General features: G+C 42.1%; 1 protein-coding gene across 3 annotated transcripts in view; it reads left to right on the plus strand.

Annotated features, from left to right (window-relative positions):
- The window catches only part of PDZRN3 (PDZ domain containing ring finger 3), a 174,007-nt gene extending 150,079 nt beyond the window's left edge, over positions 1–23,928 (plus strand). For all 3 annotated transcript variants that reach the window (XM_083491327.1, XM_083491328.1, XM_083491329.1), the window contains 7 exons: positions 3,861–4,114; positions 7,128–7,215; positions 15,921–16,019; positions 17,031–17,093; positions 18,844–18,948; positions 20,030–20,146; positions 21,188–23,928. In XM_083491327.1, coding sequence (XP_083347453.1) covers positions 3,861–4,114; positions 7,128–7,215; positions 15,921–16,019; positions 17,031–17,093; positions 18,844–18,948; positions 20,030–20,146; positions 21,188–22,720 — 2,259 coding nt within the window. In that variant the 3' untranslated portion in view covers positions 22,721–23,928. The remainder of the gene's footprint in view (positions 1–3,860; positions 4,115–7,127; positions 7,216–15,920; positions 16,020–17,030; positions 17,094–18,843; positions 18,949–20,029; positions 20,147–21,187) is intronic.
- Positions 23,929–27,318: the final 3,390 nt, after the last annotated feature.

Below are 27,318 nucleotides of genomic sequence, written 5' to 3' on the forward strand. Positions count from 1 at the left end.
GCTTACCATTTTCCACATGTGCCAGTTTCACAGTGAAGTTAACTTCTAATGCCAGGCCTTACCAAGATTCTGAAGCAGGTGATTTTTCCTACATGGAGTTGTGTGCATCTTGAAACAGAGGTGTGCACATAGTTGTCTTAAAAATTAATGCCAGAAGCAAAATTTGTGAGGCCTGCTTTGATCTCAAGTTACTTTTCTGCATAAATCTGCTCTCTCATAGCTGTCTTGCACTCAGTCCCTTTCAGATCTATTGTGCTACACGTTCCCTATAAATAAACTCTTGTTTATAAAAGAGAACAGAAGAATGTATTTCCACCCCAAGCACACCACCCATGCTTTGAGTAGCTAACAGAACAAGGCTTTTGATGTACCGCACAGCTTCAGATACATAGCCTGCTTCAGCCTGATGCAAATTCACTTCTCTGTGGGCATCCAGTCCATATATGGAAGCTTTATGATCAATTTGGGTTGACTGTAAAACTGAAGGAACCAGGTGTTTCTTCATACAAAGCCATTATTTGATTTTATATGGCCATATTGACTTGAGAAGATCCAGCTTTTTTCTTTCTTTTAAAATAACAGAAGTGATCCTAAGGGTCTGGTCCACGAAGCCACTTACTGCAGGGCACTCTTGTCAGATATCATACAAGTTTAGAACAAAAATCTGCCATGAAACCTTTGGCTTAACTCATTTATTTACTTATAAAACTGTTCATAAGCTGTTTTGGGGAGCGTAGACTATCCAAGGCAGCTTATGTATCATTAAGAAAAATGCTAACTTTTAAAAAGTGACAGTTTAAAAGCAGCAGCACGACAAGTATCTTAAAAAGAGGCCAGTTAAAAAATAAAAGAGCAAAATAGAAATGGAATAGGTCTTTTTAATCACAGGCTTAATTAAGAAAAGGCGGCTTGAATCTAATGGGGTTTAAGCCCCATTTAAACATTTGAAAAGTTGGGGCCATTCTCTATCCACTTACCCAAACCTTGCATAGTTCTATACACCTCTATCATGTGTCTTCTTACTCACCTTTTCTCAAAACTAAAGCGGTGCAAATGTTGTAAACTTTCCTCATAGGGAACTTGCTACACCCCCTTGCTCATTTGGGTTTCTCTTTTCTGAACCTTTCCCAACTCTGTAGTGAGAAGATGCATACAGTATTCCAGGTGCAGGTGCACACTAGATTTGCATAATAGCTTTATGATATTGGAAGTTTTGTTTTAAATTCCTTTATGTTATGAGTGGATGCTCAAGTTCAGGCATGAGCAACCTGTGACCCTCCAGACAGTGTTGGGACTCCATCTCCCACTTCCCCAGACAGCGCTGCCCCCAATGGCCAAGGAAAATGAAATCTGTTGACCACAGATCAACAAACCTGTGCGGGGGCCACAGGTTTCCCCATCACTGCTCTTGTGCTTACCATACCATCAATATAATAAATCCCCCTTACCCCAAATTGAAAAATAAGGCAATGGCAATAGTAGTTAAAAGTGGACAACAGTTCTTGTAAGTTTATTTATATAGAGAACTTTTGGGTCTGTAGATACACGTTTATCAACCTGACCATGTGATCCTATGAGTTCATCAGTGACAGCTTCCATTTAAATGACCAGAACAAAGTTGGATATAAAGTAGGCCAAAGTAGGAAGCCTGTGCTTTGAACCAGATGCAGCCAGCTTGTGAATCGCCTGGCACTACAATGGGGATTTCTACCCTTTCCCAACCCCTGAAATTGCCTCTTGGGGTGTCAGGAGAACCCTCTCAGAACAGCCAGGGGAAATTATTTCCCCCAGCACATTTACCATAGCACAATGGTATAGTCTACCCTAGACAATCCCTGCAAGTGGGGGCAGGATGAGAAGTGGGGAGTTTCCAGTGGTAATTTGGTTTCAAAAATGGATGGGCCTTTTCTACACTAGTATTGGTGCAGGTGTTTCTCTTGTTTCAGAGATGGGGGATACAAATTAATTTTTATCAAGTATGACAGATTGCCTGAGGCTACCTATAAGTTGCAGTGAAAATGACACAGTGGATTTCAGTTTATCCCAAAGAAGGGGGGAAACCCATGTAATGCATGCTGGACAAAAAGCATATGGAAATAATTTGGGGGAAGGAGCCTTAGATCCTTTCAAAATCAATTGGGAAAGGCTGTAGAGCCAAGAGTGTTGTGTTGACATCACTTTATCCAGATGGCTGAGCCACGTCTGAGGGTACTTAGCAGATTGTGATACTTAGCTGCTCCAGGTGAATATCTCTTCAGTGCATTTACACTAAAGATTAAGTGTGTTTGTAGCATCTGCAAAACAAACTGCTTTGTTATACAAAATGGACTTGAGAGACATGATAGGTGTGGAAGAACGTTTTAGAAAATAAACTGAATATAGGATAAGATGATATTTAAAATAAAGGAAACAGTATTTCAGTAGTTTAAACAGGCTGCTCACAAAAGATGTAAATATATTATTACAGAATATTATTAAATGATGTAGGAATAATATTACTATTCTTTCTACATCATTTCTCAATCCTGTGTGTCCCAGAGGCCATACAGTAGATTGGATCTATCCCTCCAGCATCAGAGACACAGCAGAGATCCAGTGCTGGAGTCAACCAGGGCCAGCCCAGCCATTGGGTGGGATGAGGCCACTGCCTCAGGCAGCTGGAAGCCCCCAAGGTGGCACCCTCGTGGTGGAGAAGCAGCTCCCATGTCGGCAGTGGCAGGACAAGGCAGTACTTATTGTTTTGTCTCAAGTGGCGAAATGAGACATGTCACCCCTGGAACCAACTTCTCTGACACACCTAGCTGTTCCAAAGCTCTGGCCCAATTGACATTGCTGCTCTTACATTGGAGGTGCCAAAAAATAGGTGTCCTAGGGGCATGTCATGGCTCCCAAGGCTTCCCAGTCATCTTGACATGCCTTCACACGTGGGTTTTCTCTCTTGTTTCCAATAGGAGGGAAAGCATCAAAACCATTAATTTTTTAACAGGCAAGCAGACAGAAGAATGCAAGATCATTCCTTCTTCCTCACTTGAACCTCCCCGGCTCAAATCTAGCAGGGCATAGGACAAGGCAGCTAAATCACCTTTGCATTTTGCTTTATCCCAACCTCCGTACAACTGCAGCCTTAGGAAACATTCATGCCAAGATGAAGGACCTGCAGAAGGCCTAAAGTTATGGCAGAGATTACTGTCTTGTCCAGATACCATCAGCTTACTTTCAGCAGTAGGACTTCACCTTATGGTCTAGGCCCATTCTCTGTTCCATGGAAACTGTTTTTAATATAGTCATTATTACAAGTAGCAGCTAAGAGGATGGGAATAACTTTAAATATTTAAGAAGCTTGTGTTCAGCAGTCAGGAAATGCATTCCCAAGGTTGCGAAGGGAGTTGAAGAGTTTATTAGTGGATTCATGGATGTAGCCACTTTTGCTTCCTGTATCATGTTCTTTTTCTGTCGATCAGAGCTATAACAAAGCCCCTGTGATAATACAGTTTAAAACTATGAGCCTTTGATGATGTGCCCAACAGTGCAATAAGAGCTTAGTCCAATATCCTGAACTTTTTCTTTTTCTTTTATGCCCACACTGCCCCTGAACTGATTTCAAATGGAAGTGAATCGGGCTGTGACTTTCTGAAGTTGCCAGAAGGTGGTCGCTTGTTCCGCAGAAATTTAACCACCCACTATGAACTACTTGCTGTTCTTTCTCATTGCTAATGCACAGCAGGTTAGAGTTAGGTGATCCAGAGCTCCAGCCTTACTTTCAAGTAGCACTTACAAAAACGAAGCTCATGTCATGAATGGTTTTACATGAAGGGAACGCTAGATAAACGAGACTCACCTTTCTTCCTCTTCCCCCACAGGTAAATGGAAAAGATTTATCTAAAGCAACCCATGACCAAGCAGTAGAAGCCTTCAAAACAGCTAAAGATCCCATCGTGGTTCAGGTCCTGAGGAGAGCGCCACGCAGCAAAATCTTCAGCCCCACTCATGAATGTCTCCTGGTGGATATGGGCACCCAGACTGACATCACCTTTGAACACATCATGGCTCTTACCAAGATGAGCTCACCTACCCCACCAGTTTCAGTACTGGACCCATATCTCTTACCTGAGGAGTAAGTACCAGTACTTTAATCACACCTCGCTACATTAAAAGGCAGTAAACACTGAAGCATTGGGTGGGGCTAGATTTCATACACCTGGGATGAAAATATACAACGACCATACATCATTATGAAGATCTAAACTGCCATTTTCAGGAGCAAAAACATTAGGACTGAAATATCTGCAAGATTTTATGCAACCATCCACTCTAATTCTGATGTTCAGTCTGTGAGTGCTATTGCCAAAGTCACATTGCCCAGACACAAGAAGGGGGTATCAGCAGACATGGGGGAACCAAGTACAAAAAATATATATTTAGGCAGGGGCACTCTAAGGAATAAAGGAGGGACCCCAGTAGGACTGAGCATGCTCAATGGCCACAGAATGCTGACTGCTGGAAGGAAAAATGGAAAACTGGGATTAGGCAAATCCTGTGGCAGGGATCACTCAGCACTGCAATTTTTTCGTCTGTGTCCCACATGTTCAACCAATTTCACGAAATGGTGGAATCAGTGCAGTAACTTTGACTGTTGAGAAATTGCAGGCCCATTGGCATTGTGAATGAGAAACCAAATGAACAAGACAGTTAAAAATAAAATGCTGTGAGGCTACCTGCTCACTTCTAAGTTTGCATGCACAATTATGCCAAGTCTCTATGCCTTTAGATGAGGAGGAAAAGGCTGAGTGAACCCACAGATAAATAAAGAGTTTCTTAGAACTCTGGCCCGCAGCAATGGCTTTCCAGGGTCTCCGGCAGAGAAATTTCCCAGGCCTGATGCCTTAGGTCTCCCAACTAGAAAAACCAAGGATTGGACCTGGGACCTTTTGGGCTGCAGGTCTTCCCCCTAAAATCTGGACTATGGCGTATGTGTCTGGCAGTGCTCTCTACTACCTGTTTACAGTGCTGCTGTTCAATCTTATCCGTTTTTTAATGGTGGGCATAAATTGCAGATTGCTAGGAGCCACTACATTCTCTTTCAGTGTATTAATTACCTTTTATTATAATCCCGTGGCAATGTTACACAAATAAGCTGTTCTGTAGGGCTGATCTTTCTTTAAAATGTTGTTAAGGAATTTTTAAAATCAATTTTTAATTACTGTTAATGGGAGTCTGAAACTTCTATACTAGCAAGTTATACACACACACACACACACACACACACACACACACCTTTACTTATTTGCAAGTCCACCTACACAGATAGTACAAGAATCATTTTCTCCCACAACAAATGTGGAGTGCCATTTGTGATGGAACTCTTCCCATCTTGTTCACAGAAACTGGCAAGGACATTGCTGATAGGATGGTGCATGAGTGGTAAAAAGCAACGTCCACTTTTGTGCATGCACTGGCAATGAAATAAAAGAAGGACCTTCCAGTGGAGCTTTGGATAGTGTTCTTGCTTCAACATCGTTTCAGCCTAAGAATGTGGCCACTCCCCCCTTGGACTCCTTCCACAGTGCTGGGAAGTGGCTGATGGGAGCTGTAGTCCAAAATATCTGTAGGGCACCAGGTTGGGGGAGGCTGATAGCAGAGTGAAGTGTCAGTAATTGTAGAGTACTGGGTAGCTTAGGCCCCCATCACATGCAGAGACACTCCACTTCTGTACAGATCCCAACTGCTTGAGACTTCTGTGAATAAATCACCCATGCAGATAGAACAGTCACATGGGACCTTCAAATCTAGTCAGTACCCTCCCACAGCATGGGATCCCACCACATGGAAGGAGAGAGAGAGAGAGAGAGAGAGAGAGAGAGAGGAGTCCCAACTCTCCCATCAATGTATAAACAAGAGTCCTGGCTCCTTACGACATCGCACATCAAGATCTCATGTTGGAGCCCCTCAATCTACTTGAGAAGATGGTCCTCAGCATCTGGTATTCAGAAAGATAGAATCCTTGAACACAGAGACTCGTTTTCTTTTGTTGTGGTGCCTAATGAATTTGCCTAGTTCTTTTTAACGTCATCTATAGCCGTCTCCATATCCCAACGAAGTGAATTCCAGATGTTAACTATATATTGCTTCTTTTTGACAACTGTGGACCTGTTGACAGTCAGTTTCACTGAGTTATCATCCCAAGTTCCCATATTTTGAAAGCGGAATTAAAACCTGGTTGCCCACTTCCTCTGCATATAAATATATATCCATTTTTTTTAAAAAAATACATCATTATTAAAGACAAAACATTATTTTCACAATCAGAAATCAGGCAAATGAGCATGTGCTACAAAGGTCGGGGTTGGGAAGGTGATATATTTGTGCAATTTCTGTCAGAGATTAGGCACCGGGGGTCATGTTCTCATGCTATTATTGTGCAGTATCCATATTGCTTTTCTGAGGCCAGCTTTTTTTTAAAAAAAAAAAAAAAGAATAATTATTAATTAAGTTACCATTCTTTTCTCACATGCTCACTGTGGTTCCCCTCCACCTCTGAGGCAGAGGGAATTGGAGGATGGATGTTGGCATATTTTCCTGTTCCTGAGGTGATAAGAGGGCGCGTGGAAAGGTGGTTGCTAGGAAACCAGCCTCTATGTTTCCCCCCTGAGTTTTCTCTGTGGAAGTAGTAGAAGTGTGGAGCCTGTGCTCAGGTGTAACATGGGAACCTATGACCACTACCCTGTATAATAAAATGTGTGTGCTAATGCTTATTCTGCCATCCCTTTTTCTGGCCCTCATTTTTTCCCCTTCATGGGTCCATCATGCCACCCCCAAGCCTTACCTCCACAGCATTTTTTCATACCATCACCTGTCTTTGACAAATGTTCCCCTCTGTCTCTCTAGTGGGCCACCTCTGCCTGGTTGGCCAATACGTTAAGGCAGCGAGACAGTTTTTTTAAAAAAATAAATATTTGTTTTCTCTGTTGTTTAATGAGCTTACGTCCTCAACACCATTGATCACCCACAGCGCATCAGTCTTGATGTATGTGTGACATGTTAGTGATGATCTGCCATGAGGCTGGGGGAGGATTAATATGTTAATTAGAATAGGGAGTGATAACCTAAACTGTGCTTTATTTTCCCAGGCATTCATCAGGGCACGAATACTATGACCCAAATGATTATATGGGAGGCATTCATCAAGAAATGGACAGAGAGGAGCTAGAATTAGAGGTATGAGTAATAACTAGAAGCAACCATTCAACATACAAAATATTTTTATTATATTTTCATGTGCCAGGGACTTAGCAACTAGTGCTGCATTCAAATTATGAACTTATGCTACCAAAATATATTGGAAAATCTTTTTACTCTGCAATTCAGTGTACAGACGGCAGGAAATTAGTGCTTACTAATTTTAATATGTAGTTAATTATATGTTGTGTAATTAAAGGATTAGAGGTCATGTCCTCAGCTCATAATACAAGCAGCCATAGGTTTCTCCTTATCTGTTCTAGTTATATTATTCACCACCTCACAATTTGGGGAGATAAGGTATTTTATTTATACACTTTTTACAGTTTTGCATACATGGATTTTCATGTGGGAACGCAGTATCAAAAGCGTAGTTTTATATCTGTGGTAGATTCCAAAGAGAAGCTTGCAGGGTTTTGTGTGTTTTTAATTCTTGTAGAAATGTTACATCTGAAAGAAGCATGTCTTGTCTCCATTTGTTTACAGCAAAGTGCTTCTTTCTCCTCCATGGCTTGTTATTGTTCTCTCAAAGTCCCCAGTCAAGATGCTTCCCCTGCTATCATAGACAACATAAATTCAAATTAGAAGTTTTGTAAAAAGTACAAAAGTAGAGCAATGAAATATATTTTAAAAAGGCAAATTACAGAAATATTATGTGTCTCATTTAGTTTGAGCAAAATCATGGGGCCGGATCCAGAGGTCACACTTTCGCCTCATGGAATTCAAGCTTTGACTAACTTGCTGCACGGATTTTAATGAAATTTAAGAATGACTAGCTTAATCTGTCTCCAGCTTCATGTTTTTGCTCAAACTGCCACCCACTAAAAGACCTCTAGCTCCCACCCTGTACACATACAGATAAACAAGGAAGGGGGAATGCAAAGTCGCTTGGGCTCATCATTCTAGAAGATAATGCTGCGGTAAATGCCGCTCCAAACCACTGTGAAAATCTCAAAGCAGGGGTCCAGATTAACTGCCCATTCCTGCTGAATTCTTATCTCCAGCAAACCCTTACACACAGAAGGTGGTTTTCTGAAAAGCAACAACTGCAATCCAAAAAAGTGTTTCCTTTGCCCTCCCCGCTACAGAACAGGGAACTCAACTCAGGCTGTCTGCTGCCATTGCTGAAATGGTATGGGCCTAGTAGGAGCTGGGCAACAAACTGTTGCTGCTATCACTGCTCATAGTGTCAGACAGGTTAAGCTTGCAGCTGTTTCCACATGTGCTCTTGCCAGCCAGTAACTATAGCATGTGTGACTCAAATCATTCCACGGCATTTTATAATTTTGACATTAAGAGAGCACTTAGATTGTTAAAATAATAAAGCTGTGTAACAGTACCAGCTAAACGTTTAGGAAATGCTTGCAGCTTAAATAGCCTTTCTCTGAAAGCCTTTAAGAATCGTTTCAAACCTGGGAGACTGAGATCAATGGAAAGGGTCAAAGTGTAACAAACACTCGGGCAGCTTCTAGCTGTATTGTTTGCTTATTGACAGATTTGTCTTAAACAGACTGCAGACGCACTTTTTCATTGACTCGAATCAGAATGCTGAAAAGGATGTAAAATATCAAACCACACCACCTGGACTACTCTCTCCATAAAATACACTCTGAATTCCGGTCCATCATCTAGGCTTTTATGGCCATCCTAACTCACAATTAATGACTTAACAGATATAGTCAACAAGTCCCCTGTGTAAATGACTATAGTTCTTGCTAGAATTCAATGAAACGCAGTAGAATTGCCTAGCAATCTGTACAGGCTGATATTAGTCACAAGAATTGAGTATCTGCCAAGAGCAGGCCATTGAAGGCCTTTAAGTTCAGTATCTGAAACTGGCATCTGGTGTTACAAGGAATGCAGCCCCCAGCATATTACACAGCCTCTCTTAAAGCCCAAACCAAAAAATAATAAAAGAACACTGTCATGGTATCAACGGTTTTCTAAATTGCAACTCTTACTCTGAAGCTTTAATTGGGCCCATATCTTATGTATCCATGTTGGTACATATATGAGCCATAAAGCCATTTAAAAATGATCAAGGCAAGAAATAAACAACATTGCCTCTACATACTTTCTAAAGCAGCCACCACAAATACAGGTAGATTTCCATGTTGTTTCAACATACAGGGTAGGGTTGTTAAAGGGTTCACTTACAGACAGTTTTGTAATCTCCTAATAGATACCATCCATGATAACAAAAAGTAGTTAAAGTGACTGATTCTTCTAAGAGGCAGGATATCATTAAATGCGTTACTGCAGATGAACCTTAAAACATGTACCTTGTCTAGAGCATGTGTCTAGAGCACCAAACACACACAAAAGTGTGAGAGCAGTAAAGGTACAGGTCAATCCATCCTTACCAGCCTGATTTTGGGAATGATTTCTCAAATTTAGCTGAATTCAGTGGGATTTATTTGCAAAAGGTGTGCACCTGGTTGTGGTTTAGCTTCATTTCAAGAAGAGTGGTGACTGGTAAGCTTTTTCAGATAGCTCAGTTGGTAGAGCATGAAACTCTTCATCTCAGAGTTTGAGTCCCACGTTGGGCAAAATAATCCTGCATCCAAGTCTATGTAAAATGCTCAACAAAACTGGACATAGCTGACTTTCTGGGATCCTGGTTTTTACAGTTAAATCTCTGCTGACTGTAGGGAAGCCCATTGTACACAGATTTGATGTTTGTCTTTAGGATTTGCTTTCTGACAAAATTGAGAGAAGCATCCAAGCTCCTTATCTTATAGCCCCACTCACTCCAGAGAATTTTATTTCCAATACAAGTACGTATTTTGAAAAGACTGGCTCCGTGTTTCTAAAGTTTTAACCTGCCCCTATAACAGAAGATTGTCTGCAACACGATATAATAATCTGTTGGGTACAAATTTCCGTTTGCGTATACAGAGGCTAATTTACTATTATCTTTTATTTTGAACCCATAGTGTTATGAATGGCCACAGGCATATAATATCATAGCACATTATGGTATTCTTGCCTCACTGTAAATGGCACTTATATTTCAGCATTCAGGTTGTTTAGCTTTCTTTATCTGCCACCAGTTGGCGTAGAGCCTGAATAATTTTATGTAATTGTCTTGCATCCATTTCAGTTTCAGAGATCTCATATCTGCACATGCTTTGGTTTTATCGGAGCTCTATATTAGAAAAGGGTAATCTACATCTCAAAAAGTTATGCTAATGCTTACTCATGACACTTATAATATGTATACTCTTTAGATCATTCCTGACTTCTAAGACAATTAGGGTACAATCATCCTTCACAGTGGCTGCACATCCTCCGTTTGCTTCAGTGGGCCTACAATGGATCTCTGTGCATATTCTAAATTATAATTGCATAATGCACAACATTGCTCTGGCGCTGTTGGTTGCTGCTGTCACATGTATTGATGTGAAGAGATGTTCAGGATCCAGGTGTGAGACATCTAACTATATCTGCAGTGACCATTCACTCAAGTCCTATTTGAGCTCCTGTAAGAAGCCCACTTCTACTTGTGGCCTTTGCGCCGGTTACTGTTTGTTCAAGTAGAAGTTATTATAGTAGTCTTGGTCCGTAATACATGGAAAATCTGCACACCTTACCATGTTAACCAAAATACATTATTACTTTTTGAGAAGCAAGTAGAGGCCTGTGAATTATTCTGTGTAATGGGAATGAACGCCCTAGTACTTGTAGGGTGTGCTGTTGTTTTTTGCTTAAGCAAAGTACTCTGTTCCAAAAAGTACTCTGAAAATTAAAAATGTTCTTTGCTTTGATGCTTTTAAAATTTATAGAGTTGATGTCCATAAAATCTTTTGAAGCTTTATGATTACATAAAAACTTTATTGAGGCATAGGCAGCTAGGAAACAGCTGTTCTTCTTTCTGTGTACACAAAATTACCATATCTAGGGTAGCATCAAATCCCAGTTATTTCTACTTCTAACCAGGGCTGGGGGGATAGAACCCAAGGGTAAGTCTACATCTAATTACTCATAAAAATTCAGGTACCAAACACCTGCTCTGAGGCTATTCTGAAGGGAATTTTTTACAAAGACCATTTGCCTGAGCACGGTTTCCTCAGATGTGTGTGTGTATTTCAGATATTTCTCAAGTGGCTTCCCCGCATACAATATATCCCAAACAGGAGATGTGGAATGAAGCGTTCTGGCTTTGAAGCATATTGAAAAGCTCAAGCTCTCTGTTGAAATACTAGAGAATGAAAAGCAAAAGCATGAAATATTAAAGCTTCTTTGAAACATAAAACATAAAGCATCTTTGAAACATAAAACTTGATCTCAGTCCTAAAACATATTTCTTGATTGATCCACATGATTATGATTAGATTCAGATTGTGTTTATCGTATACTGACGTTGCTCAGAATTCAAAAAATCAGTGCAGGATTGAATTCGGTTGTTAAAATCAGTGCAATCCATTTCAGTTATGCAAACCTAAATTTACGGTATGCACTTGAGCCCCTCTCACAAAATAATGGCAGTCTGGAGGCACCCAGTGTGTTGGTAGAGTGTGGTAGAATCAGACTTTTTTTTTTCATTTCATGTTCATTTAATTCTGCTCCAAATTCAAAAGTTATCAATTTTTCCTTAAGAAAAAAAAAAGCCCAAACTTTAAAGATATCAGACACAAAAGCCACTGCTGGACCTATTTGTCTGCTCTGCAGGGGCTGTTATGTCTGCAAATTTCATCTATTCTGTCAAAAGTAAAAAAGTTATAGCCACTTTTTACAGTTTCCCTGTAGTGAATGGGGGACAAAAGAAGTTGACTGGTGGGTGTTGAGCTGAATCATGGAGCCCCAAGGGCTGCTTTGCCTCACGCTCACAATTCCTTGCTTTCATGGGAGTTCCAGACTTAAAGCTCCCCCATTCACTTATAAACATAGAATTGCAGAGATGGAAGGGACCCTGAGGGTCATCTAGCCAGACCTCCTTCAATTCAGGAGTTCAGCGGAAGGAGTACCTATGAATACACAGAATACATGAATTCTCCATTGCACTGTGCACAAGGAGTTGTTCTGCAGAGTCATGTTGGTGCCACAGCCCTTGCCTAAAGTAACTTGAAAATAGCCTTTTGAAGCAAGACTTCTGCTCCTTAAAATATGTCCTTGCATATTGTGAAAGCAAAGTGAGAAACTGACTGTGCCACGTGGCTTCTATGGCATCCAGAGTGGCTTGCAACAATATCATATACCTATACAGTGGTACCTCTGGTTAAGAACTTAATTCGTTCTGGTGGTCTGTTCTTAATCTGAAACCATTCTTAACCTGAGGTACCACTTTAGCTAATGGGGCCTCCCACTGCCACCGCGCCGCTGGCTCACGATTTCTGTTCTCATCCTGAGGTAAAGTTCTTAACCCGAGGTACTACTTCCGGGTTAGCGGAGTCCGTAACCCGAGGTGTTTGTAACCTGAGGTACCACTGTATTAGAGGAATCACGGACTTACAGGACATTTAGAGGGCAAGATTTAATGAAACCCAGAAGTGCCAACTCCTGACTTTGCCCCACCATTTATGTAATTCTTTAATTGCATTTATATTAGGGTTGCCATATTTCAAAATGTAAAAACCTGCCGAGTAGGGATTTGAACCCTGCTCTCCTAGTCTGACACTTTGTGGCCAAATCATGCCCCCCCCCCCCGGTCTTCTACAAGCAAAAGCTAAGGAGCCCCTGCCTCCCTCCCTCCAAGTAATGTTAGCTGCTTATTAAGAAGGGGTAAAAGATTTATCCTGTCCATGCTGCAGACAAGATGGTGAGTGGTGCCATTTACCAGGCACATATCGCACCCATGATCAGGGATCTGTAATTTGTTTTTGTTTTGTTTTTTAAAGGAAAAGGCAGTAACTTTCCTAAACATAAATTAGAGCCAGAGTTTACTGACTTCATTTCCATTTGCTTGATGAAACCTAAAGTACTGACCCCAGCAACTGTACTTGGCTGACATTATCTAATCTTCCTTATTGATCAGCTTCAATCCTCTTTTCTTAAAAAAATAATAATGGCAGAGCCTTAGAAATATGGAAAACTTCTGCCATTATACTGATGCGTTCAACCTTTCTGTAACAAAAGAAAGCACGACGAGAGAGTGTGGAGCCATTCACAATAGTGCCTATTGATTGAAAATCATTTAAATACCATCTGAAATGTCACTGACATTTACTGCTCTGTTTTTTTCAAAACAAATTACACATGTTGACAAGTAAATAACAAGAGATTGCTTATCGTGGCAGCTGTCATCTAGACATGCCAATAAATTATTCATATTGGTGAGTTTTATTGTCTTCCCCCGGTGAATGGCACCGCGGGTTGAAATTGAGAGATGCTCAGAGGCAAGACTATTATGTTATTAGGACTTTTAATGCATTAATACCAGGAGGAAGAAGCCAGCAATCTCTCTTTCAATCGGAACACAGGGTGTGTTTTATCCCCTTGCCTCACAAACGTGGGAATTTTTAAATGGCTTCCAAGCTCATTATTACAGCACTGTCTGTGTACTGCCAGCTTAGTCAAATGCTTAAAGCAGTTCTAAGCAGTGAGTAACCAAAGTCTTGGGGCGCTAGGTATCCTGCAAAGTATTAAGTTGTCATTTTAGTCTAGTTTACCCAGAGATCCAAAGGACTATGTAAAAAAAAGGTTGGTTGTTAAATGTCGCAAATTAGTAATATTGTTTTGGAAACCGTGATTTCCCTTTCAATTTCCTTATTCCGAATCCCCTCATTTGGGGGAAGTTCCAGCTTTTGAAGTCAAATGTGACTGTGCAGTTGCCCACTTACATATATGTTGAATTTGATAGTGCTGTGGCCATTGTCCCCAGTTCTTTAAGCAACGCATCTCACACCAAGTTCCATTTAAAATCAAGGCTGGAATCCTAGCCATGTTTACTCAGGCTGTTCATGATTTGGGGAGGTGGGAAGGGTTAGAGGGATTTTTAGGGGATAGGCATTGCTCACCCCACTTAACTATTTGCGTGATACAAGCAGCATGGGAGTTAGCAGGTTTGAAACTGTAGTGCCCACTTGGAGAGGGAGATTGCAGCATTTGCTTTTCAAAGATGAGGGATGAAATGCAAATTTCATATGATATGATGGGTGATACTTTTGAAGCAGACAGTCGTATCTTAGTTCGCAAACACCTTGCGGGTCTTATGTTTTGGCTCCTGAACGCTGCAAACCCGGAAGCGAATGTTTGCAAACGTTCTTTGGAACCCGAACACCTTCCATGGCTTATTGAGTACAGGAAGCTCCTGCAGCTAATCAGAAGTTGTGCCTTGGTTTCCGAACGTTTTCAGGAGTCGAACGGACTTCCGGAATGGATTCCGTTTGAGAACCAAAGTACGACTGTATTTGCATTTGATTGTAGAGGTTTGGAAAACTCTTCAAAGTAGATTTAAACCACCCACCCCCAAAAAAGTATATAAAAGAGTATCCTGAGGTCTACCAAAGTACTAAACCAGTCTTCCCCAACTTGATCCTCTCCAGATGTTTTAGACTACAATTCCCATCATCCCTGACCTATAGGTCATGCTGGCAGGGGCTAATGAGAATTACAGTCCATATGGAGGGTACTAGGAAAACCACAGGCATGTCAGAATTCAGCTCATCAGTATTTGGGTGGCACAATACTCATTATCTGCATTGGGTGTAGAATTTCACCACTCTGTGCTGAATTTTGACAATACAAAGGTATGACATTTAAATGGCAAAGCACGTTCAAGCTGTAGAAAGCCATTAAGCCATTTTTTATGATACTGCTGACTTTGTTACTTATGTAATTCATGAGACTAAAATTTAAGGTTGTATCCAATATTAATCCTACTTAAAGTAGACCTCCTGGAATTAATAATTGTAAATTAGTCATTCAGTTGACACGATGAATTTTGTTTGATAACACCTTATAAATTGGTCTGCTATCATTTTTGGTGAAAGGTGGTCTAGAAATCAATAACAATAATAACGTGTGTAGTTTATAAATTAATCTCCCCATTTCATGCAACAGCTTTTGACTTCCTCACTACCTTGCTGCAGGCCACTTTTTCACAGACCATGAAACAACTTCCATCACAAGAACAATGAAAGGTTGTAATCTGTGCCAACCTTGTTTTCTTAGTGCAACACTAACACTAATGTTTTCACTTGCCCAGCCTTATGTGCCTTTATGGGGATTTAGTCATGGCTAACTTTGCCTTGAAGTATTTGGATTAGAGACTATTCCAGAATTGCATTGCACTAGTCTAGAGAATGCTAAAATGTGATTAGAGAACAAACAGCATCTCCAGTTACAGAAATGCATAGATTTAGTATTTATTTATCTCTTTGTGCTAATGATGTTACTGTTCCTAGGGTGTTGGAAATGTAGGAAGACTTCGGTTCCAAAGACTCACTTGACAAATATTATAGTGGAGGCACTAAAAATGGGGGGGGGGGGTGCCACTTCATGAGAGATGGACCATTTTTCTTCTATATGATCAATAAGAGAGTCTTATTTCCAAAACGACTGCATATTGATAGAAGAGCCAGAATTGCCCTCTGTATTGATCATGTGTCCATAATCACTTCTAGCTCAGTAAATTAACATAGTGCAATCTTTTCAAAACAGAAACTATAATGTAAGCAAAATATTTTCACATATTTAAAAAAAAAACAACAGACATTCACCAGTTTCTCATTCCTTTGCCCTAGGAAGTAGATTTGCATCGAGTGAACAGCCAGGACAAGTTTGGGCTTACAGTGTGCTACAGAACTGATGATGAAGATGATATTGGCATTTATATCAGTGAGGTGAGACCAAATATAATACCTGCCTTTTGACTGTAGTTGTGAATAAGTCATTTCCCCCCGTCAGTTACATTTCACGTTACTTGCAAAAGCAAGTTTTGATGTAATATCGAACAATTTTCCTACATTTCAGGCACCTATTTCTGTTTTTTTAAGATCAACATTAGAAGACCTATTCCAGATGTACCCACTTTCAGATGAGTGGCAACCAGAGAGGTGGTGGTTCCAGTTGTGAACACAGGGAACCTAAGATGCTGCCTTGTATTAAATCTGACCATTGATTGGCCCATCTAGACCAGTGTTGTTTACATTGACCTTTCTTAGACTGGTAACCTCCAGATGTTGTTGGATTGTCATTGTCATAATCCCTGACTATCTGGGGCTGGGGGACTTGTACAAAACATCTGGAGGGCACCAGGTCTACATTGACTGGCAGCTGCACTTTAGGGTTTCTTCCCCACCTGTACCTAGAGATGCCGGAGATGGGACCTAGGACGTCTTGCAAATCATATGTTTCCTAGTAAAATAGTGCAGTGTTTCTTTCTCAGGTTGGGGAACCTTCTCCAGCCCAAGTGTAACTTTCCCTTCAGGGCAAATTTCTGGGGGTGACATGCCTATGTGGGCAGGGCCACAAGCAAATAATGTGGGCAAAGCAATAAACGTAAATTGTATGTTTGTGCCGTAGGCTAGTTTCTTCACACTCACACACCCCTCTCTATCCTCTACCCAGGCAAGCAAGAAGAATTATTAGAGGACTCATTCCACCCAGGCAAAAACACTCAATGAGAGGCCAAAGTTGGATGGAGGGGCATGGTTCAAGAGCGGCTTGGGGGCAGGTAGAAAGGCCTGGGGGCAGCATTTGAGCCCCGGGTCTGATGTTCCCTATCCATGTCTAAGAGAAACAAGAAGGATTGTGAACTATGTGTATTGGCAATGTCAGATAACATGCCAGTGGTTGGAAGTACGCAGGGAAGAAATGCTGCGAAAAGTAGCCATCTTTCTGCTCTTTTGTAGATTGATCCCAACAGCATTGCTGCAAAAGATGGTCGCATCAGAGAAGGCGATCGTATAATTCAAGTGAGTTTATGTTATATGAAATCCTATTACAGTTTCTTCAGTTATTCTATTATGTGACATTTCCGACAGATGAGCCAGTGTGGTGTAGTAGTTAAGAGTGTCAGACTAGAACCTGGGAGACCACGGTTTGAGTCCCCACTCTGCCATGAAACTTGCTGAGTGACCTTGGCCCAGTCGCTGCCTCTCACCCTAACCCGCCTCACAGGATTAAATGAGGAGCAGGGAGAAGCATGTCAGGCACCTTGAAGTCCTTGCAGGGGGGAAGGTGGGCTAGAAATGCAGTAAGTAGAATAAAATATATAAGAAAATGTATTTCAAAAGTCCCCGGTATAAATATTCCCCAAAATAAGTCTTTTGATGAAATACCTGAAGGCCAGATGCTCGCAGTTTAGGGCAAATGCAGTCGTGTTTACTTTCATAGATCAGCCATGAAAGCCAAAGTGTTGCCTGACAGCATTATGTTCGTGAGAAACTACCAATGGGGACAGTTCAACAGTCTCTGAACACTGGCGTAATGTTATTGAATTTGCCATCATATAGCGCTTTTAGCAGGCAAAGAGATTTATCATCTTTATTTTATTCAGCCTCAAAACAGCCCTGTGAATCCCAGTTGTCACATTACTTTCTGATGCTGTAAAGTTTATGTGGCAGGAGCAGGTATTTATCTTGCCAGGGCAAAGTTTTAAATACTCGAGCCTGCCCTGCCTTGGAAAAAAAGCAGCACTCTCTATGTGATGAGGCACTTAAAACGAGTTGCCAGTCAAAACTGTTGATTTAAAGTTACATGTTGTGCCAAATCCCTACCATGCCCCCGGCCCGTTTCATGAAAACCTTTACCCTCAGAGAAAGAAGTCTATGTTTTTCAGCTTCATCTAACTTTTTTTTTGGGGGGGGGGGGTAGGGAATCTATTTAAAGGAAATCAAATCATCCAGAGCACTTCAGTGCTGCACAGGAAGAATCCTGGCAAGCCACACTTCTTCAAAAGCCTAATGGAGGCAATACTGATTTAGAGTTGTATCCAACAAAGTTGTCCTGTTCGCACCTCTATCTCCCCACATCCCAGCCAAATCTGCATTGGAGGGTTGGGGGAACCTCCAGAACAGATTTGGGGTACACACAGGGAGAAGAGGGAGAGGGACTTCCATTGCACAAGGAGAAGTTCTTGCATGAACAGGATGACTTCATTGGATACAACCCCAAACATTCTCATAATAGGCATTTCAGGAAGCATGAGGTGTTGAGAAGCTGGTATGAATGAATGAAGCTTCAAATTAAGACCACACACCACTTGTCCACTTCATAATGGCCACTGTACTTCCTTCCCCCACCCCAAAATAACAAGTGACCTATTTTCTAAGGTCATTTCTTTGGAAATAACTGGGCAAAAATAACCGCCACAGCATTAGTTAAAGAAGGTGCTTGGTGACCTCTTTGCATAAAAAGTCTCTTTGAGAGTTGGGTGTGAATCATTTCCAGTGAGTCTGAAGGGCACTGACCTTGGTCAAGGCAGGCCAGAAGCTTTATGGGTGAACTTAGAATTGAAGTCATGACTCTGACATGAGGCTTTCATTCATTTCAGTGCAGCTGGTTCTGAGGAATACTCCATATGAGGCAAATGTGTCTAAACCCAGACTAAAATTCTCTGCATAGAGTTGCATGGTTTTTAAAAATATAAGTGCACTTCACATATAATTTCTGAGTTCTTTCTTTTGGATTTCTATATAATGGGATTTGAATTTCTTTCTCCAGATTAATGGCATAGAGATACAGAATCGTGAAGAAGCTGTGGCACTCCTTACCAGTGAAGAAAGCAAGAACGTTTCCTTGCTCATAGCAAGGCCAGAAATTCTCCAGGTGCTGCATCTAATTATTATTAGTTATTGTTTATACAGCATCATCAATGGGCATTGTGCTTTATAGAGCACGATGCTTCCAACGGTTGAGGCTGGTAGAGCTGAGTGAGTGAAGGTACCGGTAGAGATGCGTCAACATAGGAGAGCAGAGAAGGTAGGAAGGGTGAGGCTACTGAGGGCAAGGACATGGTGCTAGAGTTGCAAGCAAACAGCACCTTCAGATAGTGTGTCCCCGGCCCTGTCTGACATGTTACTACACAGGATTCAGAATAAACTGTCTGGCATAGTGGTGATTATTGTGCAAAACTGCACCCATGTGGCCTCACTATGTCCCAGTCTCACTCATCCAGCATTAGCTAGCTATGTGCTGCAATAGTCCAGCTGTGGACTTGACCAGTGTTGAACAGAGTGATTGTCCATGGTGGATGGGGGATTGGCATTGACCTCCCAGCAGTGAAGTTGCTGCTGCTTACTGGGAGGGAGAGTGGGAGGGGCAAGGCAGTGAGGAGGTTGGCACTGTGCAGCTCGCCTGCGGGGACAATGCAGTGCTGCTGCCAATGCATTTGCACAGCGCTAACCTCCCCACCGCTTTCCCCTCCCAAGTTCCCTCCCGGTAAGCGGCAGTGACTCTGCAGCCGGGAGGTCAGGTAAGCATCACCACCCCACCATCTGCTACTGGCAATAGCACCCATGCCTTGTACATCATGCTGTTTTTAGCAAGCCAGAATTATTGCCTGTTTTATGGTAGTGCTGCATTACTATTGCATGCATGCAGTTCCCAACGCATCTGGATTCTTTAACTCACCAACAGATCTGTTTCTAGGAATTAGCGAGGGGTGGAGGAAATTATTTTCCCATCACATAATGCATTGTGCTTTGTGTCAAGAACTCAAATATCCTTCTGCACTTCAGATTCACATCAGGCAAGGAAGGAAGCACAACTCGTATGCTGAGGTTCTTACAAGTTGTGCATGAAATAAGTCAGATTCCCAGAAAAGCAGTTCTTGAGTTCGCATTATTTATTGAGTCACATCCGCATAGCAATATTCGGTGCATTTGTTTTGTATTTCTTCTCCTTGTAGCTGGATGAAGGATGGATGGATGATGACAGAAATGATTTTCTGGATGATTTACACATGGACATGCTGGAGGAACAGCACCACCAGGCAATGCAGTTTACTGCCAGCATGCTTCAGCAGGTAAATGTCATTCTTCTTTGTTAGGTGAAATACCTTATTGTCAAACCAAAGTCATGCTGTTCCCTAGCTCTTATTTAAGCATTGCATTAAACATTTCTTACATAGGCTGTGAGCCCTTCCTAGGATGGAAAAGAACAGCTGTCTCTGAATAACAATAACTGACAAGAGAGCATCCTACAATTGTAGAATTTCTTCACTGCACCCTCATTACTTAAGGGACAGCCACACCTGCACTCAGTTTCTTTTTGAGCACTGTCCATTTTATGTATGTGGTTAAGATTCTGCTTTTCCACCTGTCCCAAACATCTTACAGTGTATCATTAATCCCTTTGGTCTTCCAACCCAACCCCTTATCCTGAGTGACGGGGAAACTGTATAAGGGCATCCACTAAACAACATAGGACACCGCTGTCCACTGAGTCGGACCACTGGTCAATTTAGTTCATGACTGTCTGCACTCACCAGTAGCAGCATTTCAGCCAAGGGACATTCCCAGCCCTCAATGGAAATGCTAGGGGTTGAAACTCGGACCTTCTGCATGCCAAACTCGGACCTTCTGCATGCACTGAGCTACAGCTTTCCACATTTCTTCACAGAGATTTGAATTAAGGTCTTCTGATCCAACGTTCCTCAAATGCAGAAAAAATAACAATATCCAAACGTTATAAATAGTGTTTCGGGTTCTTTTGAAAATCTGGTCTGAATAATAAATTCTTAAAAATTGGGGAGGAGGGGAGAATACACCCAAAATCTATCCAAAAAGTATATCACCATCTGAATTATGCATTTCCTAGGTAAGAAATGAAATTTCCACTCCTAAGTAAAACTAAAAGAAGCACTTTTCCTGCAAAAACTTATCAGTGTTACTCGTGAGATGTTCCAAGTGGACCATACCTATTTCATCTATAAGGATGGGGGGGGTAATTTATAGAAGAAAATCTGTAGAAGAAAATTCTGCAAATAGGGAGAAGAAAATTAGTTTGCCTATTACATTTATTTGCATTTTTTCTTAACAAATGTACTTTTTCTTGATGACTTTAGAAGAAGAAAAATGAAGAGGATGGAGGCACCACAGATACCGCCACCATTTTATCAAACCAGCACGAGAAAGACAGTGGCGTGGGGCGCACCGATGAAAGCACTCGGAACGACGAAAGCTCGGAGCAGGAGAACAATGCCGACGATCACACAACTTCCTCAAACACCCTGGGGAGCCAGAAGAAGCTGGCCTACAGCCACGACACGCTGGGCAGCGGGGACATGCAGTTCAGCAACGAGTCGTTCATTTCCGCCGACTGCGCCGACGCCGACTTCCTCGGCATCCCGGTGGACGAGTGCGAGAGGTTCCGCGAGCTGCTGGAACTGAAGTGCCAGGTGAAGTCCACCAACCCGTACGGCCTGTACTACCACAACAGCACTCTGGATATGAGCAAGAGTGACCACGAGAGCGTGGACCGGGAGCTGGAGATGCTGAACGAGGAGCTGCGCAACATCGAGCTGGAGTGCCTCAACATCGTGAGGGCCCACAAGATGCAGCAGTTGAAGGAGCAGTACCGAGAGCCGTGGATGCTGCACAACAGCGGCTTCCGCAACTACAACACAAGCATTGACGTCCGCCGGCATGAGCTCTCGGACATCACCGAACTCCCAGAGAAATCGGACAAGGACAGCTCCAGCGCTTACAATACAGGGGAAAGTTGCCGGAGCACGCCTCTCACCCTGGAGATCTCCCCCAACAACTCTCTGTGCAGGACAGCAGAAGATCTCAATTTGCAAGTCAGCGAAGGAGCGGAAGGGTCTCAGAAAAATTTGCTGTCTAGCCCAGAAGGTCATGAATATGGCACAACTAAAGCTCACCCCAAAGATGCTGAGCAGCTGGAAATCAAAGAGAGGAAAGAGAGCGACGGAAGCAAAAGCCCAGCTCTGCCCCCCAAACCAGGCAGCTCCTACTTATCTCCCTATCACCACTCTCCATATAAACATGCGCACATCCCTGCCCATGCCCAGCACTACCAGAGCTACATGCAGTTGATACAGCAGAAGTCGGCGGTGGAGTACGCGCAGAGCCAAATGAGCTTAGTGAGCATGTGCAAAGACTTGAACTCTTCCAACCAGAGCGAGCCCAGGATGGAATGGAAAGTCAAAGTCAGGAGCGACGGGACCCGTTACATCACCAAGAGACCCGTGCGGGACAGGTTGCTGAGAGAGCGTGCCATAAAGATCAAGGAGGAGCGCAGTGGCATGACGACGGACGACGATGCCATCAGCGAAATGAAGATGGGCCGTTACTGGAGCAAGGAGGAGCGGAAGCAGCATGTCGTGAAAGCCAAGGAGCAGAGGAAAAGGCGCGAGTTTATGATGCAGAGCAGGTTAGAGTGTTTAAAGGAACAGCAGGGGGCCGAAGAGAAGAAGGAAATGAATATCATAGAACTGAGCCACAAAAAAATGATGAAGAAAAGGAATAAAAAGATATTTGACAATTGGATGACAATCCAAGAACTGCTGACCCATGGCACAAAGTCACCCGACGGCACAAAAGTTTACAACTCCTTCCTGTCGGTGACTACTGTATAATCTTCCAGTGCCAAAGTTGTGTACATAAAACCCTACCGATGGGGTAGAGATTCCTGCCTCGTTAAATGTGGCAACGCTCCCTCTCTTTGATTGTAAATAAAAGACACGTTCATTGGCTTTATACTTCAAATACTGAACTCTGGGTGCAAAAGAGGAAAGAAAGAGTCATCCACCCAAAATCTCTTTTAAGGCAATACGGAACAGACAGACCTTATTTGAAATACCAATAGTACCTTTTTTTGTAACGTGTTACACTTTTACATAAGATGTTTTAAATAACAGGAAAAGCATATTAATCATACTTACACAGGTAATATCTTTTTAAACTATATTCATATTTTAAAAAGGTTACACATGCAGAAACTCAAAAGACAACTTCAAATATGTATTTTTAACAAAGCAGTATTTTGCAATATATCTTTGCTATTGTGCCCTTTTTCTGCACAAGTTTCTGTTTTATCAATATTTTAGCTGAACTACCAAACTCTTGATAGAATCATCTTGCAGTAATGTACATGATTTCTCAAACCAGTTGTGTCTTTGGGGTTGTGCACTCATACTGCTTCGCTTTATGGCACAGCATGCATGCCCAATTTGTGACCTACCAAGCCCGGTGCAGACCACTAGCCAGATATTGGGACCTGTCCTGTGCTCAGTAATGCACTCTGGGTGGGCTGTTTGACGAGTCGCAAGTTGTAAAGGTCTCTGCGTTGTGACTGCTGTGAATGTCTGGGTAGCTGCAGCCCTCTTGCAGGGGGGCAAAGAGTGGTGGTAAACAGCAGAGGCAGCCGACTACCACAGCAGTTTGGGGACCGAGGACACCTAGGCACTACACTAAGCGTATTATGCACACAACCCCTTAAGAGTCCTGGCTAAGAGCTACACACTTTTATTTTCTTTCTTTGCGGTTTCTGAAGGAAGTATGTAGGTATCACTTGAAAGAGCAGAAGCAAACTGCTGCATGGTGCAGCCCTGGAACACTTTGAAGCAAGTTTGCCAAGGCTGTGGGGCCTGTTGGAAGAATGTGCATGTGTGTCCAATGTTTTTACAAGGCCGTTTTGTGTAATTTGAAATGCCCATTGTAGTAGCTGTCTGCTTTGTAGATTTGAATGTATTGAAATTGAAAGCAGTTTTCATGAAATCATGACTAGTTATAAACATTAACAAGTAAATGAAGTTAAAAAAATAAATTATTGTTTTATATTTCATATCCTTTGGCTTTTTCTTAACTTTGACCACCTTTACCACAATGCCTTGTGTAAGCTGCATTGTTAGAATTTAGGTTTATCTGGCTGAACGGATTGGATTACCGAAACTGAGTTTATTTTAGGATAGCAAGCAGGCTGATGGCAGAAATTCAGCTCCTGAGGCCCCCATGCTTGGAATCACCCTTGTGGATGAGTTGGAAGAAAGGTTTTCTAATCTACATAATTGCAAAGAATGAAGCAGCCTTTTTCAGAGAACAAAACTTCATTGCTTCTCTTCTCTCCATATTTTTAAGTCCTCACACACAAAATGATTTTTTAAAAAGGTTGATTCGCAGTTGCTGCTTTTCAGATTTCAGCACACTAAATTCCAAATGAGCCTTACGAAAGCTGGAACAAATTAAACAATCCTATTTGCATGTTGTGCTTATAAAACAACAACCATCAGCTGCTGTTTACTTCTTCATGTGTCAAAAGTCAGTGAAGGATTCTGGGTTACGTCTCTTGACAAACCTTTTGGGGAAGTCAATTCCAAGCTGAGAACCATACTAGATGTGATGTTATTTGTGTAATTAGCTATTCTGTGGCTGCTTTTTTACCATAAATAATCAGGACAGTGAGCCAGATTTGGGGGGAGGGGGTTGCCCATGCAGCAGTCCTGCTGCAAATTCGGCAACCCCACACCTGCTATATAAAAATAATAATCAGCCACATAAGGACTAAAGATGTGAATAACATCACTTCTAGTTTGGCTCGGAGAACACTTCCTTTAATTCCCTTGTAGTTTATGCTTGCTGCAGGAAGAATATTTGTGCTGACCCCAGTGGCTGTATTTTCCATTCGGAGGGCCCAAGCCCTCCCGATTCTGTAAGGCAGCCTTAGCCAGCCCGGTGTTTTTGTACACCGTACTGGCTGGGGCTGATGAGAGTTGTAGTCCAGAACATCTGTCAGACACCAGACCAGCATTTTGCACTGGGCCCCAAACATCATGAAGTGGTAGAGAAAGTTGGAGCAGCGCTGGCAGAATCTTCTTGTGTAGGGCTTCACTCTAGTCAGCTACATTTTCCAACCATATGAGAGGGCAGCATGCAGAGTGCCTGCGTTTCAGGAAAAGCTGGGACAGCGAAAGGGGAAGAAGTGTGAAGGGGTGTGTGTGCATGTGTGTGTGTTCACACATGCATGTTCACATTCCTCGGCTTGGGAGGCAATGTGAATTAGTATAAGGGTAAAAAGTTTCACTGTTTAAGTGTGTATAGTCAGGTATCTGTATCTTGAATCTATGTGATTGGTACTTGAAAATAGGTATGCGTCCCCGTACATTACTATTCTAGGTACAGTGGTACCTAGGGTTAAGTACTTAATTCATTCCGGAGGTCCGTTCTTAACCTGAAACTGTTCTTAACCTGAAGCACCACTTTAGCTAATGGGGTTTCTTGCTGCTGCCACGCCGCCAGAGCACGATTTCTGTTCTCATCCTGAAGCAAAGTTCTTAACCTGAAGCACTATTTCTGGGTTAGCGGAGTATGTAACCTGAAGCGTATGTAACCTGAAGCGTATGTAACCCAAGGTACCACTGTACTAGCTCTCGTCTCTGTCTAAAGCTGCAATCCTAAAGACATGTATGTCTGAGAGTAAGTCAGCATAGATGTGCATAAGATCACACTATAAACTGCAGAAAATTTTCTTATCCAGAAATAAGCAGCGTGCTGTGCAATTAGGCATGTTTACCGATGCAATATTTATAGCCAGCATGCCACCACCCTGCCAAATTGTGACGTGAAATGAGAAAACCCTCAGCCAGACCTAAAAACACCATTTTCCAGTTGGTTTTTGGCTTGCTCCAGCCCACCCGCTTCAAATAAAAATGCGAGTTCTCACACATTAGGGATCACAAACAAGAGGTAGGCAGGCCTATGTATTGCCTAGGGACTAGTGGTTGGAGAACTAATTAGGATTATAAACTGGAAGTATGTAAATTAAACCAAATATAATTATCTGCCAGTGGCCTTTGGAAATAGGTTACAGGATACTTGTTAGCAAAATTGCTCAAATGCCTGGAAGCCACACAAAAGCAGACCATCAGCAGTTTAAACTCCCTCTTTTATTTTGTTTTCGGCAGAGTCCTTCTTGTAAGGAGCTGCATGGAACACAAACTAATTAATAAAAGACACCATTAACCAAAAGGTGATGTGCAGAGATTGGAACAGTGTAATTCTTCCCTTTACCTCTCCCTATCCTAATCCTACAGATTTGATTACATTTAAATTCCTTGCCACACAAACGACAAAAGACTGAACCTTGGATGCTGTCACTTCCCCCTAGGATCTGTGTTTCCCTGCATCCCTTAGAGGAAAGAAGCTAATCCTGATGAGCAGGCTGTTTTGCTGCTGAAACAAACATTCCTGTGATGCAAACTTTTTAAAATAGCATCACCGCACTTTATTCTGAAACCAAGTAAAAGGAAACACATAATGCATGATCCTTAAAAACAAGGAATTCCCGCCACAACCACCCCAGCACGGCAAAATAAGAAAAACGTTTTTTCTTCCCTAAGGATAGAACTACACACTGCATGTACCTTTGCTTAATGAAACCCAATGGCTCTGCTTGTAGAGAAAAACATAGCTCACAGGTGTGGAAGGGGGCACTTTGGGAACAGAGGGTGGGCAGGGGGCTTAGCCCTCCCCTTCTACCACCTGCCAGGTTCACATTCAAAATAAACCACAAATTGCTTTTCTTCCACAGAATTCCAGGTGCATATTTATATTGGTAAATATATGTATGGAATCCTGTGGCTATCAAGATTTTGTTAGCAAATGATTTTGTTACGTGTTGTTCTATCATTTTTTAGGCTGAAAAGTCACATTATGAGCAACTGCTTAGCCATCGGTAGCTTGCAGTTGGACCATGTGGGAATTGTTTAACAAGACCACTCTTTTTGTGTTTATTCGTTTATAACCTGCTTTTCTATTTCCAAGCTGCTCACAATTAAAATATTAAAGACAGCCATATACAACATATTAAAAAACATAGAGCCAGTCTCAAGAAAGGGAAAAAACCATGAGATGAAATGATTCTACTTCTCAAAGCGTTGCATTTCAGACTGGTAGGTTTACACACAGTCATGCTTTGCAATAATGGCCCAACAGAGATGCGTTTCCTGACACGGGCCTTCTCCAATAAGCCAGAAGCAAATTCCATCTCTCTTGACATATGTCTGCCATGTGGCCTCCAAATCTTGGGGACACACATTTTCCCTCCACACTTAACACCTGTGTACCCACATTGCTAAAGTAAAATGTAATTTGTACCTGTGGACTTCCTGGCCTGTGGACTCAAGTCACCCTTCAGGAGCAAACACTCTTGCATCAGGGCAATTACAGGCGTGGCAGC

Source organism: Podarcis liolepis (genome assembly GCF_965112155.1).
Source record: "Podarcis liolepis genome assembly, chromosome: 2".
NCBI lineage: Eukaryota > Metazoa > Chordata > Lepidosauria > Squamata > Lacertidae > Podarcis > Podarcis liolepis.